Consider the following 13,679-nt stretch of genomic DNA (forward strand, 5'->3'; position numbering starts at 1 on the left):
TATAATAATAAATATATAATATATATATAATTATATATATAATATAAATATATATATATTTATACATACGCTATAAAGACTAGATTCTCTCGGCGGGTTAATGTACGTTGTCTCGATATTTTTCTCTTTACGTGAATTTTTGACCGATATCTATTTTTATATTTCTTTTCTATTTTTCTCTCATCACATCATTAGATAATAAAGACGTCTACGTTTCTAATGAGATCGTCTTTATGATCTAATCGCGCGCACTTATCATTAGATAGAAATGTTTCTTTCTATTCATAATATGTGCTCGATCGGATATTATCTTTCTTTCCTTTCTTTCTTTCTTTCTTTATTACTTTTTCTTATTTTTCTTCTTCATCGGACGTCGTTGCCATTATCGTCGATTTTATCACTATAATTTCAGGCGACGTGCTAACACACAACTTACAGATACATACATACTTAGACACTTAGGTCCTTAGATGCTTAGATTTCTTTTTTTTTCTTTTCTTTTTTTAACGATAGCTTTGTTGTGTTTCTTTTTCTCTTTTTTTTCCCTCTCTTCTAAACTTTTTTCAACTCCACATCCCCCATCCCCTTCATCCCAATCAAGATCGCATTAATACTTTTCTCTTTTTTTTTATTTTATTCTTCATCTCTCAGAGATCGCAATCCTTCCACCCCCCTCATTTCTTTTTATTTTCTTTTCGAACGATCGGGAAAAGGGGACGCGGGGGTAGAAAGAAGATGCCCGTACGATCTCGAATTTTCTTTTCAAAAAGGGAACGACGAATTTTGTTTCAAGAGGAAGAACTTGCCCGAAAGGGTTGGTTTTTGTTTGTTTATGTGCGTGTATGTATGTGTGTGTATATATATGTGGAGGGTGGGGGGGGCGCATTACTGTGCGTGTTCTTCGCTCGAAATTATTTTCCTTCCTTTTTTTTTTTTTTTTCTCTTTTCTTTTTTTTTCTTTTTAAAAGGGGTAAACCTGAAGAAAAATGGCGCTTGCGTTGATGCATTGACGCATGCACGCATAGAGAGTCCGATATGGAAAGGACGAATACGTAATAATCGAAAGGGCTCGTGCTGCTTATGTCCCTTACGATTTTTTCTTTTACGTAGTATAATATTTATATAATATATATTTATCATATGTATATGTGTGTGTATGTATGCTCTTCGCTCTCTACGGCCATATATAAATGTAAAGTTAAATCTGTAAATCCGTAATTAATAATCATTTTGCGCTATCGCGATATAATATAATATATAATATATATATGTACACGGTCTTACAAAGCAAAATTTACAAATATTACGACGCGCCATCGGTTCGAATAAATATACGTGTTTGTTTATTATTAATATTATTATTATTATTATTATTATTATTATTATTATTATTAATATTAATGTTATTATTTTATTTTAATATTTTATTATTAATATTATTATTATTATTATTTTTAATATTATTATTATTATTATTATTATTATTATTATTATTTATTCATTTTCGACGCGGAACGCAACCAGAGATTTTCCGATAGTTTCGATCGCGACGGTCGCCTCGACCTCTGACCCAATCCGAACAGGAAGACTATTATTTCTTTTTCTTTTTTTAAGTTCTTTTCACTCGATAATTTTAAATATCGAGATTTAACGGGAAATTCTTTTACCTATATTAAATCATATTATAATCAATTTAAAACTTATTAATAAACGCGTGTGTTCCCGAAAAATAAATATATATATATATATATATATGTTAAAAGCGAAAACAATAATATAATAATAATAATAATAAATATATGTATTACACGAGAGAGAGAGAGAGAGAGAGAGAGAGAAGATCAAAATCGAGATCGGAACATCGGATTGAAGTCTTCTCGTCGGACTTGCACTGCTGGTAAAGCGAGAGTAACGAGCCCAGCAGTTAATGTGCCCCGCGAATAACAATAGGAGTTTTTGCAAGGTTTGGGTTTGGGGTTTAGGGACGCGGGGGGAGGGTTTAGTTCGAAGGGATAGTTTGAGGGTAAGGCTTGAGCAAGAGATCGTGAAGATATACGGGGACGAGAACGGTGTCAAGGATGTTGATGATGATGGGCATAGATCAATCCGTCAGATCGATAGGAGCATTGAAATTTGATTTGATATCGCGGTTAGGTATATAATTTCCTCTTTTGGATCGAATCAGCATCACACCACTCTATCGATCACCGACAGTCGGATAATAAAGCCTCTGCATCTGTCGTGTTCTCTATTCCCATGTAAACATGTATTTATACGTATATATATATATATATATATATATATGTATACGTATGCAAATGTATTTCTATTATGTATTTATGTGTAAGTGTGTAGTAACGTGTTCAGTCTTCGTGTTTGTGTGTCCGCGCGTGTACCTGTAAGGTATTTGTCTTAACGCATGCTCTTGACGTGCTGCTAGGAAGCTGACTAGATTATTATTAGTCTATAATACGAAACGTTTTCTCGGATCATCTCCGATTACAAAGCTCAAATGTTGTTTTTTCTTTTTGTTTTTTTTTTTTTCGCGCGCGCGGGGATACGAGCTTTACAATCGGGGCCGCGGGGTGAGTGGGGGCTAGGTGTTAGAGCAACCACGTCTCGTCAAGGCCAATCCCAAATATTTGATCTTGTTCCTTTCTTCTTTTATTTTCGAGAAGATACTTTGACGAGATGAAGAGCTCATATATTATAATATATAAGATCGGAAGAATAATAATATGATAAACGGACACGCGACGACCAAGTTTAGTTTCGTATCAGTGACGTTGACTACTCTATGGTCGACCTTCGAAGAGGTCGGACTCTTTTACCTAGGCGTTCGATTCCTTCAAATTGTCGAAATAGTGCATGATCTGGTGATAATCCATACCGAGATTAAGGTCTTCCAATGCGACGGACTCCTCCTGCTCCTGGGAAGATAATGAGGACGCCGTTGATGATGAGGAGGAGGTGGTGGAGGAGGAACTGTTGGAGGACGGTGACGTTGACGGCGGGGAGGTTGACGATGAGGAGGCAATTGTCGGGGTGGAAGCGTTAACAGAAGATGCAACGGCTGACGTTGATAACGAGGAGAACATTGGGTTTCCTACTATCGTCGCCCTTTTTATTTCTCTGGACCTTGCCTCTTTTGAGTAAGGATTCTGTTGTTGTTGCTGTTGTTGCTGTTGCTGTTGTTTGTCGTCAGGATTGACCAATTCAACGAACTCCTCCTCTTCCTCACCGTTCTCCTTTGGACTGTTCGCTCTGCCTTTTCCATGTTGCTGCGTTGTTAACGGTTTAACAACGTTACTTTGTTGGAGTTGTTTGTTAACATTGTGCCGATGATTAGCGTGATGTCCCGTGCTACCGCCGCTAGATGCACGATGACGATGCTTCCTAGGTGTTTCTGGCAGCCTAACGATCACCCCGGTATTTCTGTGCGGTGGTACAGGTGGCTTATAATCCTCGTTACCATTGTTGTTGTTGTTGTTGATGTTGTTGGGATTTATTGGAGTAGCCGTTACAGCGAGTGTCATAGGTACCGTAACAGATACGGTAGAATTCGTTGGTACTCCGTGGGGTGGTAAAGGCGGTGGCACGTCCTCGTTACTACGAAAATATGACAATCGAATGAAAATCAAAGCGAGAGAGTTACGAAACTCCGTTTTAATTATTAGAGAATGTATTAGTCAAATAATTACTCGTTACGCGTAGTCGCCAACAGTGAGCCTGCTGTGGACACGTTCGGTGCAGTCACGTTGTTAACAGGTACGGGTTTAATCGGCGTGGATTTAACCGCGAAGCTATTTCGTGTCAATTTGTCCCTCTTGCAATAGGTCGTAGTATCGATGGGACCGGCGGTGTTAGATCGTTGTTGAACCGCCGATGGAAGTTCGATATGATTTGGATTGTCGAAACAAGTACCTAATTCTGGTTGGTCGACCTCGACGTCACCGGCGAGAGGATTGCTGGTAACGTGGACCTAAAATTATTATCATCATCATCATCAAAGTCGTCATAGTATGGAATAATAAATGGAAATTCGTGAAACTGAAGCAATCAATGTTGGGTAATGCGTACCTGTTGAGGACCACAAGCGGCACGTTCGAGGGTGGCCCGTCCTAACCAAACCCAATCGTGCGCGTTGGTCGTTGATTCCCTGGGAGGTCTTCTACTCGAAGCGAGTTGATTGGCTGCTGCCCTGGCCCTAGCTGCACCGGATAGAACAGGAAGGGCACCACCGGTCAGCGGGGAGTCCGGCGATTGTGGCTTGAACTTGCTCGCGTAGACGACGCAGGATACGACGAAGACGACGATCGCGAAGCAAAAGGCAGCAAGCAGGACGTACATCCCAATCTCGAGTGGACTCATGCGGGATGCCCCTTGATGCCTTATCCCGACACCGCCCATTCCTCCTGAAGACATGCCATTAGCTATAGCCGTGAGGTGCTGCCGCGCCTGCACCAGAGGCTCGTGCTCGTGCTCGTTCTCGTCTTTCAGCGGTAACCCTTTGCACAGAAAACAAAGAGACAGAAAGAGAGAGGGCAAGAGTCAGAAAATAAGCCGGCACTAATCGCGTTCTTCTACCATCACGTGATACCGGACACCACCGTTCCGATCGGTCATGCTCTACGATCCTTCCGATACGTTTTATTTAATGCATGCAACGTTTAAATCGAACGTTCGATCTTACGAACCCAAGCGAAACACACAGACACACAACGCGCAGTCGAAGTTAATTAATCTCTTGCCTTTTTTTTATTTTTTTCGAACCGAACACGAGTAACGAAGGGATAAAAGGAAATAGAAAAAAAAAAGAAAAGAAGAATAAGAATAGACAAAGTGTAGAACCTATGTTATCTAGTCGTGTTTTTCATACCAAACACGAAAAGATTAGTGCAAAGCGAATACTAATCATAAAATGAAAAAAAAAATAAAATAAGTATTTAATAATATAGAGAAAAATCGTAAAAGAATTCTGTTTGGCAAAGGGGTACAGAACCTATTTACCGATAAGAATGTCATGTAGATCAGGTGCCATCTCGCCCCGATTCGTTTTCCTTTCTCGATGATGATGGGAACCACCAACCGTGCCTCCGCCATCGTTTTGGACAAATTCCGGTCGATTTGCCAGGTCGCTCGAAGAGAAATCCACTTCAACGTTGGCCGATGCACTTGCCAGAGAAGCAACTGACGCTCTTTGTGATGCTTTGCCCGATCTTCTTCCGGAAAGACGACAGGCGTCGGCCAATTGAAGGCTAACCCTCAAAAGGTCGCCTCTACCTTCGCCAACGGCGATTACACGGGGATGATGGGATGCCACCATTGGCGCGAAAGCTACCACTTCCGGATCGAGACTTTCAACAAGCAAATGATAATCGCTAACAGCTATTTCTCTCAAGGGTGTACGAGATCCGTCGGAAAATTCAACGTCTATGTCTAGCAGACCTTCCTGTTGAACGAAACAATATTACGAGAAATTGTAAAAAAAAAATGAATCTATCATTTAAAAATTAAATTTCAAACGATTTTTAACAAATCTTACCTGATATTGCGCGGTCAATCGTCTAGTGACAGAAGTTTCGGCAACGTAACCATTTTCAATAGCCGTGTCCGGACTGATACTCAATTGAAGACCCGAGACAACTTTCACCGTTAATCGAGAAACCGAAACCCGATCATTCCCAACGCGGACTTCTTTAGCGCCTATTACTCGACCAGTTATTGGCGAAAGAACTTGAACTTCCGTTCTACCGACGCTTCGACCTTGGACGATTCTACCTTGCAAAAGTGTGGCTATTCTTGGGTCGGACACGCGAAGCATACTAACCACAAGATCGGTCACGCGTAACCAAGTACGACGATTAACGAAATAGGACACTCTGCCGGAATCGTGATCCGAAGCTAGAAATCTTGAATGAACTTCAATAGGACTTTGTTGAAAACGCAATCGACAATTGGTCGTTGGGTTTCTATCGATCGAGTTGATAGTATCCCATCCGTGATCGTTTCCACGAAAACGTTCTTCCTGTTCGTCCTCTTCCAATACGATATCAGGATCCTCAACGTCCATCGAGGTGTCCTCCATAGAATCCTCTAATTCTGTTGCTATAGCACTCCTCTTTATCGTCCTAACCGACGGATTCTTAGATTCGCTTTTCGATAAACTCGTCCCGTTCAAGCTACGTTTACTTTTGGCACCCATGGCGTGTTCTTCGGGTACTTTCCATCCCTTGATCTGACTCAATCTCGTATCGCTAACCGTAACTTCCAATGGAAATTCTGGCATCCAAACTGTGAACTTAGCTAGGCCGGTGTATGTGCCGTATTTAACCAAAACCGAGGCGTTACTAGAGCCACGTATTTCCGAGCCGTCGACGTAAACGCTGCTGCACGAAGAGGAAACCTGTAAAAAAGCAGAAAAAAAAATAGAAAAAAAAGGGGTAACGATTGGCAATTGAAAAAAAGTCACACACACATATATACACGGGGGACAACTACTTCGATCGTGTAAGAACGTGAATCATCGCAGTCTTTGCCCTTTTCATAGTTACTTCAATACGTGCTTAGGATAGTAGAGGTATTACGATGTAGAACGGATTGATTACCGATATTAACGATCGAACATCCCGATAACGTGGCAGCATTAATAACGGTATTTTACCTTAAGTACACTTTCGTCCTCGGAATGACAGGAAGATTGCAAAGTGACGTCGGCCACGGTACCGGCTTGACTGACGATGAATACCTTCATCCCCTGTGACACTTGTCGTCCCGTCAGCACCGCCGTATTCATAATTTCCCAGTTCTGAAAGGAAATAGGATTCAGTCTCGACGGATTATTATTCATGTTCATTCGATATGAATCATTTCCAATCGAACATCGATATCGATCGATTAAATCTAAACGCCGAAATTTTGTGTATAATCTTTTAAAAATATTTTCTTTTTACCAACGTTATATCAAGAATCGGGCAATCATAAATTGTCAATAATAATTTATTGAAAATTATCGTCAATGATTTCATTGTGTAAAAATAACGCTTTTATTCGAGAAAACAACAAAATATTAATAAAAAACAATAAAAATAAGAAAGAGGATCCGCAGGGAAAGGTAGTCAAACATCGAATATTTTTTTTCTGTTTCAGGTTCTGTTCAAATGACCAAAAATATCTCTCTTTCTTTCTCTCTCTTTCACAGAGAAAGAGGGAGAAAGAGAGATGCTCGACGGTTTTATACACATGGAAGAAAAAACAGAAAGCAGAGAAAGTATGGTCGGAGTCCTACGATTATGTATGCACATAGATATGGTGGTCCATACCTTCCAGTTGGCCCCAACTGGTGCCTTGGTTAGTCCGCGGGAAGGTAGAGAGAAAGAGAGACAGAGGGGTGGAGGATGAAGAGGAGGATGAAGGGGGAGAGGAAAGGGGCCAACCTGGTCCGGTATATCGAAGCAGCCATTTCCAAGTTGGCTTCCGTACGGTCTGGCCTTTGGAAAGTAACATCAAACGACTCGGATATTGCAACGAGGGAATTTAAATCTCTGACCTCGCATGGTATATTTTATCCTCTTTTTATTTATATATATATAGTATATTATATAAACGCTACGTAAAGAGACACACATATGCATTTATACATCAACAATGTACATATGCGTTATACGTGTGTATTATTTTAGGATACGTTAGCTAGCCTAAAGTTTTATATAAATGGTTAGTCTAACTAAACTTTAAAACAAGCAAAGTGCACAGTTTACCTTCCGTAAAAGGAATAAAGAAAAAAAGAAAAGGCAAATCGTTCGAGAAGAGGATGATGTTGGGGGCGGTGGTAAGGGGGGTAGGGGGGATTGTACCTGTTGGTGGATCTTCGATTGGTTTCTTTTTTTTTCCCCCTTTGTTGTTCAATGTTCTTCGAACATTGCTCTAAGGCATAGAAACGATATCTATCGTATCGTATCGAGGATCGAATCGAACTCGAAATATATATATATCCGATAAAGTAACTTTTTTTTACTTTTTGCTACTTTCTCTCTTATAAAAAGATAAAAAAAAAATAAAAAAAAAATAAAGTATATATAGATAAACAAAAAGATATTATATGCACGATCGAAATTCTTTTGAGTATCCAAATATTCAAATCGATAAACGAACCTTCCTTCCCTTTTTCAATTACGCGACACGTTAAAATAAATAAAATTAATCTAATTATAAAAGTTTTAGGAAACGAATAATCAAACAAAAAACAAACAAACAAATAAATTTAATGCTATGATTTTCGTATAAGTTAAATAAGTCGAATGACTGCGACAGAATGGTCTTTTATTTCTTGATTCATCGAAAGGTAAAGTGTTCTCTCGTTCCTTAAGTTAATTTAGTTTTCACTAAAGGTCTCTCTCAGTCGGTGGCAGGAAGGTAGAAGATATCCGTGTTAGAGTTAAACGAAACGGACGAAGAAATATAAACGAATTTGTGCTGCCTTGAGAAAGAGAAAGATAAAGGAAAGAGAGAGTGAGTAAGTGAGTGAGTGAGTGAGTGATAAGAGAAAACGAAGAAGAAGAAGAAGAAGAAGAAGAAGAAGAAGAAGAAGAAGAAGGAAGAGAAAGAGGTAGAGGTAAAGGTATGGGGCTAGGGGTGGGGGTGGGGGCTGGGGGAGTAGTAGAAAGAGGAGGAGGTTCTCCTTTAATTAAAAACTTCGTTCCTTTGCCATCATCTCCTGGAAGGTACGGCAATTAGTGTGCCGGATAATCAAGAAGCTTGGAATTTCTGACAACCTTTGGAGTGTTGGGGACGAACGCGGATGGGTGTTACGCGGTGTGGGTGCGGGAGGAAGGGGTAGGGGGTAGGAGAAGAGAGAGAGAGGGGGGCAGTTCGAAAGGGCGCTTCTTCCCTTTCAGAGGAAACACGTAAACGGATTAATTCATTACTTTAGTGTCACTTGACAGTCAAATTCGTTATACCGTTACGAATTCGTATAAACATTTGAACGGACGGTATCATCCCCATTCGAACAAAATAACAACGACGAGAAGTAGGTATAGAACTAGAAATAGGTTGAGTAGTAGTACAACTATGTTGAGAGTTTCGATAGTTCGATAGAAAATAGGTACAATCGATAGCTCCCCCCTTAAACCCCCTGTCCCCAACACCCTCCTAGATATTGTCGTTGAATAAAGTGGTGTTGGTATTGGTTTCGGTAGAGGCTTCGATGACTAGAATGGTTGGAAAAGTGTGACGGAAAGTGCCTCTCTGTTCGAAGGGGGGAACAGAAAAAAAAAGAGAGAAAAAGGAAAAAAAAGGAAAAAAAAAGTGGAAGTGAGATGGAAGATAAAAGACTCGTTCGTTTCGCGCGACGCTTATATTTCGGCAAAGGAGAACTGCTGCTGTTGTAACTTCGGAACGCGTTATGGCATCCTAAACGTTTCTCGGTTAGCTTTGAAAGAAATTTTTTCGTCCCTTGGTATACCCCCTTTTCTCTTGATCTTTTTATTTCTTTCTTTTTCTTTTGTTTTTGTATTACTATTATTATTATTTTTCTCATGGAAATAAAAAAAAGAAAAAAGGAAGGAAGGAAGGAAGGTGGTTCTTTCTTTTTCTTTCTCTTTATTTCTTTCTCTCCTCAACGCCCCTACAAAGAAAGGCAAAGGAGATAGCGGTTTTGTGCAAGGAATGGGAAACAAAAAAATAGAAAAAGGGTATAGATAAAGTAGTGAGAGAATGTTCAAAACTAGTGTAAGAGAAAATAAAGATAAAGAGAGAGAGAGAAACAAGTTTATATATTATACAGAAAAAAAAGAGAAATAAAGAAAGAAATAAATAAAAAGGGATGAATAAATGGAGATATCGAAATGATCGAGGTACCCGATAGATATCTTTAGAGAGGTACACTGAGCTGTTCAAAGTAGTAAAACTCAATCACGTATTCCACGTGGCCGGCAAGAAAAGGAGAGAGAGAAAGAGAGAGAAAGAGAGAGAGAGAGAGAGAGAGAGAGAGAGATGTAGAAAGTGCACGTATATATTGCCGCTACTTTCGTATGCCATTCGACTCTTTACCGTTCGTTACCATGGAAAATCATCGGGTTCGATATCTTTACGCGAGCAAAAGGAGATCCTTCTCGATTTACGTTGTCGCTTTGAGAAATAGAAAGAGAGGGAGAGAGAGAGAGAGAACGTTTGCAACCACGAACGTGAGCTACCTCGTAAACAAGGAATCAACGAACAGGACAAAAAAAATGTGCGAGAAATATGGGACCCTGAGAAAGAGAGAATTGTGTTATATGTATATGTATATATATATATAGATGGATGAATGTATACAGGTATACCTACACCTGACCAGTCCTTTCATTCATTTTTTATTTCTTTCCTTTCAGTTATTTTTCATATATTTTTATCTTGTTTTTCTATTTAATTTTTTTTTTTGTTTTCCTTCGTTAAACGACATCGTCGCAAAGAATTGCCGGTGTTTCTTTGAAGTGGTGTGTGTGTGTGTATGTATATATATATATATATATATGATCGTGTATCTTCGAATTGTAAAAAAAAATATATTCGCGCAGGTTAACCCTTGTTTGCATGATTTTGTCTTTTCTTTTAAAATAAATCAGGGTGATGTAATTAATGCTCTAGATTAAAGGAAAATTATTTCAAAAAAATCCTAGTGCTATTTTTTGACAACTGTGCGTTTTGTTGTACGCAATAGTCGCTTGAAAAGTTGCCAGCAACAACAAATATACAGTACAAGGGTTTTGAGTACCTTTTTTTTGTTGACTAAATATTATGATTGAAATTTCCATCATCATGCAAAGAAGGGTTAAAGAACAAAAACAAAAAAAAAGGACAGAATAAGAGAAAGATAAAGAGAAAAAGAGAGACAGAGATAGAGAGATAAGTATAAAAGGGTTTAAAGAAGAAAAAAAAAAGAAAAAACGGTAAAGACGAGATTGTACGAAAAGAGAAGGAGAAGTAAAAGACCTGAAAAAAAGTAAGAAGGAAGGAAGGAAGGAAGGAAGGAAAGAAGAAAAGCTGAGAAAATAGTAGAAGATGGCGTTTGCTCTCGGTGAACTAAAGAAAGCATTATCCGTTCGTCGTACCTCACGGACTTTTCTATCGTTTCCGACTTCTCATCCTCATCCTCATCCTCATCCTCATCCTCATCCTCCGCTTTCATTTTTTTCTTTTTCTTTTTCTTTTTCTTTTTCTTTACCAAAGAGTAGTAAAGACTCTCTCGTGAAACTGGAGACTGGTCGAACGAGTTGGTAAGAATGATTCTTTCGCGTGGCCTTTTATGCCAGCACGTAGTAAGTACGTACATTCCTAGCTAGGTATCGATCCCTTAGCTTCACCTAGGAGAGGAAAGGAGAGGAGAGGAGAGGAGATGAGAGGAGAGGAGAGGAGGAGAGAAGAGAAGGTTATCGGCGTTAGCGGATTCTTTTCTACGGGATTTCCATCAGGGAACAGAACCCGAGAGAAGGAAAATAGGTGAAAGAGAGAATAAGAGAGAGAGAGAGAGAGAGAGAGAGAGAAAGATCTAACAGAAGTTAGTGTGATGTGATGTGGTGTAGGTGGAAGTTGTGGTGTGATGTTAGTAGTAGTGGTAGTAGGTAGGTAGGTAGGTAGGTAGGTAGCTGAAAAGGAAGAGAAGAGGAGGAGGAGGAGGAGGAGGAGGAGGAGGAAATGAAGTTGGAGGAGAAGGAATAGAAGGAGAAGAGGAAGAAAGGAGGTGTTTGGTAGGTGGAGCGTAGGAGCGGCCGAAGATCGAGGCGGTGTCGAGAGAAATGGCGTATTTGATATTACCTTTCTCTCTCTTTATTTTTCCTTTTTTATTTTTCATGTCCTCTCTTTCTTTTTCCTTTTTTTTTTTTAAACCACAACATTTGCATCACTCCCTCATTCGTTCTCTCTCTCTCTCTATCTCTCATTCTCTTGTAACTTTTTGCTTTTAGTTTTTGAGTCCGTTAACACCACCCACCGATTCAACATCCTCGACAATTCATCGGTTCTCACGTCCAACCCTTTTTCTTCTTTTTTTTTTTCTTAAGGAAACCCAAGAGAGAGAGAGTGAGGGGGTGGGGGGAGGATGCTTGGAAAAGGATTTCAAAGCAGTTTATCCGGAATTTTCAACGGGAGTGACTAGAATTTCGTTGAATATCTCGACAGAAGGGTGTAAAGCAAAAAAAAATGTAAATGGTTAGTGAAGGAGTGTGTGTGTGTTGGGCAGGGGGAGGAAGGGGTAGGGGTAGGTGAAGAAAAAAAGAGAATAGAAAAGTTTACTAACCTTGGAGATCGGTAAAACTGCTTGTATGTCGTCCTTTTGTATTTCCAAACGTGCCTGAAGTTTCCGTTTCTCGATATGACGAAACGCGTTAATTTTTTCGTTATCGAGGTGATGATGATGGTACTGCTGCATTTGTCGTGTCTGTTGTAAACGTTGCTGTTGTTGTTGATGATCGATAACACCTGATGATAATTGCGAACCATTTTCCTTTTCCTTTTCAAGCTCATCTTTCTCGAACCCGTAACGAACGCTCCAGACAATCTTTCCACCATCCCAGTTGCCACTAATCCCTTCCTCGCTTGCTTCCAATAACATCGTCAATATTTCCTCGGCCGATCTGAAAGATATTATCAACACGAGATATCATTTTCTTTAGGTCATTCTTTATAATCCTATCTTTTTGTTCTTTTTTTTATCTATTATACGACTACCCACAACCCACCACCACCCATTACCCACCACCACCTACTCACCCTTTCCCCCCCAGATTTTTTCTTTTTTAAATTAATAATTTAAAAACTTTCTTTTTTCTATTTCTCTACACCGAGATTTGTTTTTTTTTAAGTGTATTTTATATATTCGATTAGCGTGAAGGAAAACAAAAATAAAATTAAAATTTACATATATTCATTTATTCGATCACGTTTATCATTTAATAATAATAATAATAATAATAATAATTCTATTCAGAGAATGTGTTGAGAGAAAGAAAATTAATTTCAAGAAATATATGAATTGAAAAATATATTCAGCAATGGAAATCAACGAACGGTTTATTTTTAAATTTAGGATCAATAAAAGTTTGCCGAAGTACGAAGTTTATTTATTAATTAATGGTCATCGGTAAGGAAACGTGTTAACGTTAAATTAATAAATCATTCTATTCATTACCGAATCGAATGATCAAATTTGTTCTCCTAGAAATTAATCCTTTTAACAGATCATATTATTTATCTTTTTTTGTTTTTTTTTTTGACGAATAAAATTCACCCAAATTTTTTTCTTTTATCTATCCTCTTTAAAAACTTTTTTTCTATTGAAATATTTGTTTCTAAACAAACGGATTTTTATATTTAAATAATTTTTATCGCGATCGACGCGAGAAGAATTATTATAGAATTTTCATTGGAAATTATTAAAGTAAAGTTATTATTATTATCGGATTTAGTATAAAACAAAAAAGAATTAAAATTTTATTTTTAAAATAAGGAAGAAATGATCGTAGTATCATTTGACCGGTTACCGTTTATAGATAAATTTCCAAGGTAGATTTAATGTTTAAAGAGACATACTTTTCTCCTTTTTCCTACATTAAGAATACAAGCTAGTTCTTTCTCTCCTTCTCTTTCTCTCTCTCTCTCTCTCTCTCTCTCTCTCTCTCTCTCTCTCTCTCTTGTAGTCG

The 13,679-nt window shown here is 38.6% G+C and overlaps 1 protein-coding gene across 1 annotated transcript in view; it reads right to left on the reverse strand.

Annotated features, from left to right (window-relative positions):
• Nucleotides 1-2,525: 2,525 nt before the first annotated feature.
• The window catches only part of LOC106791054, a 38,029-nt gene continuing 26,875 nt past the window's right edge, over nt 2,526-13,679 (reverse strand). The window contains exons 4-10 of the mRNA XM_014756409.1: nt 12,278-12,614; nt 6,665-6,808; nt 5,546-6,406; nt 5,011-5,452; nt 4,081-4,508; nt 3,702-3,982; nt 2,526-3,609 (exon numbers count right to left, since the gene is read on the reverse strand). Coding sequence (XP_014611895.1) covers nt 2,832-3,609; nt 3,702-3,982; nt 4,081-4,508; nt 5,011-5,452; nt 5,546-6,406; nt 6,665-6,808; nt 12,278-12,614 — 3,271 coding nt within the window. The 3' untranslated portion in view covers nt 2,526-2,831. The remainder of the gene's footprint in view (nt 3,610-3,701; nt 3,983-4,080; nt 4,509-5,010; nt 5,453-5,545; nt 6,407-6,664; nt 6,809-12,277; nt 12,615-13,679) is intronic.

Source organism: Polistes canadensis, unplaced genomic scaffold, assembly GCF_001313835.1.
Source record: "Polistes canadensis isolate GaletaPanama2010 unplaced genomic scaffold, ASM131383v1 scaffold_282, whole genome shotgun sequence".
Lineage (NCBI taxonomy): Eukaryota > Metazoa > Arthropoda > Insecta > Hymenoptera > Vespidae > Polistes > Polistes canadensis.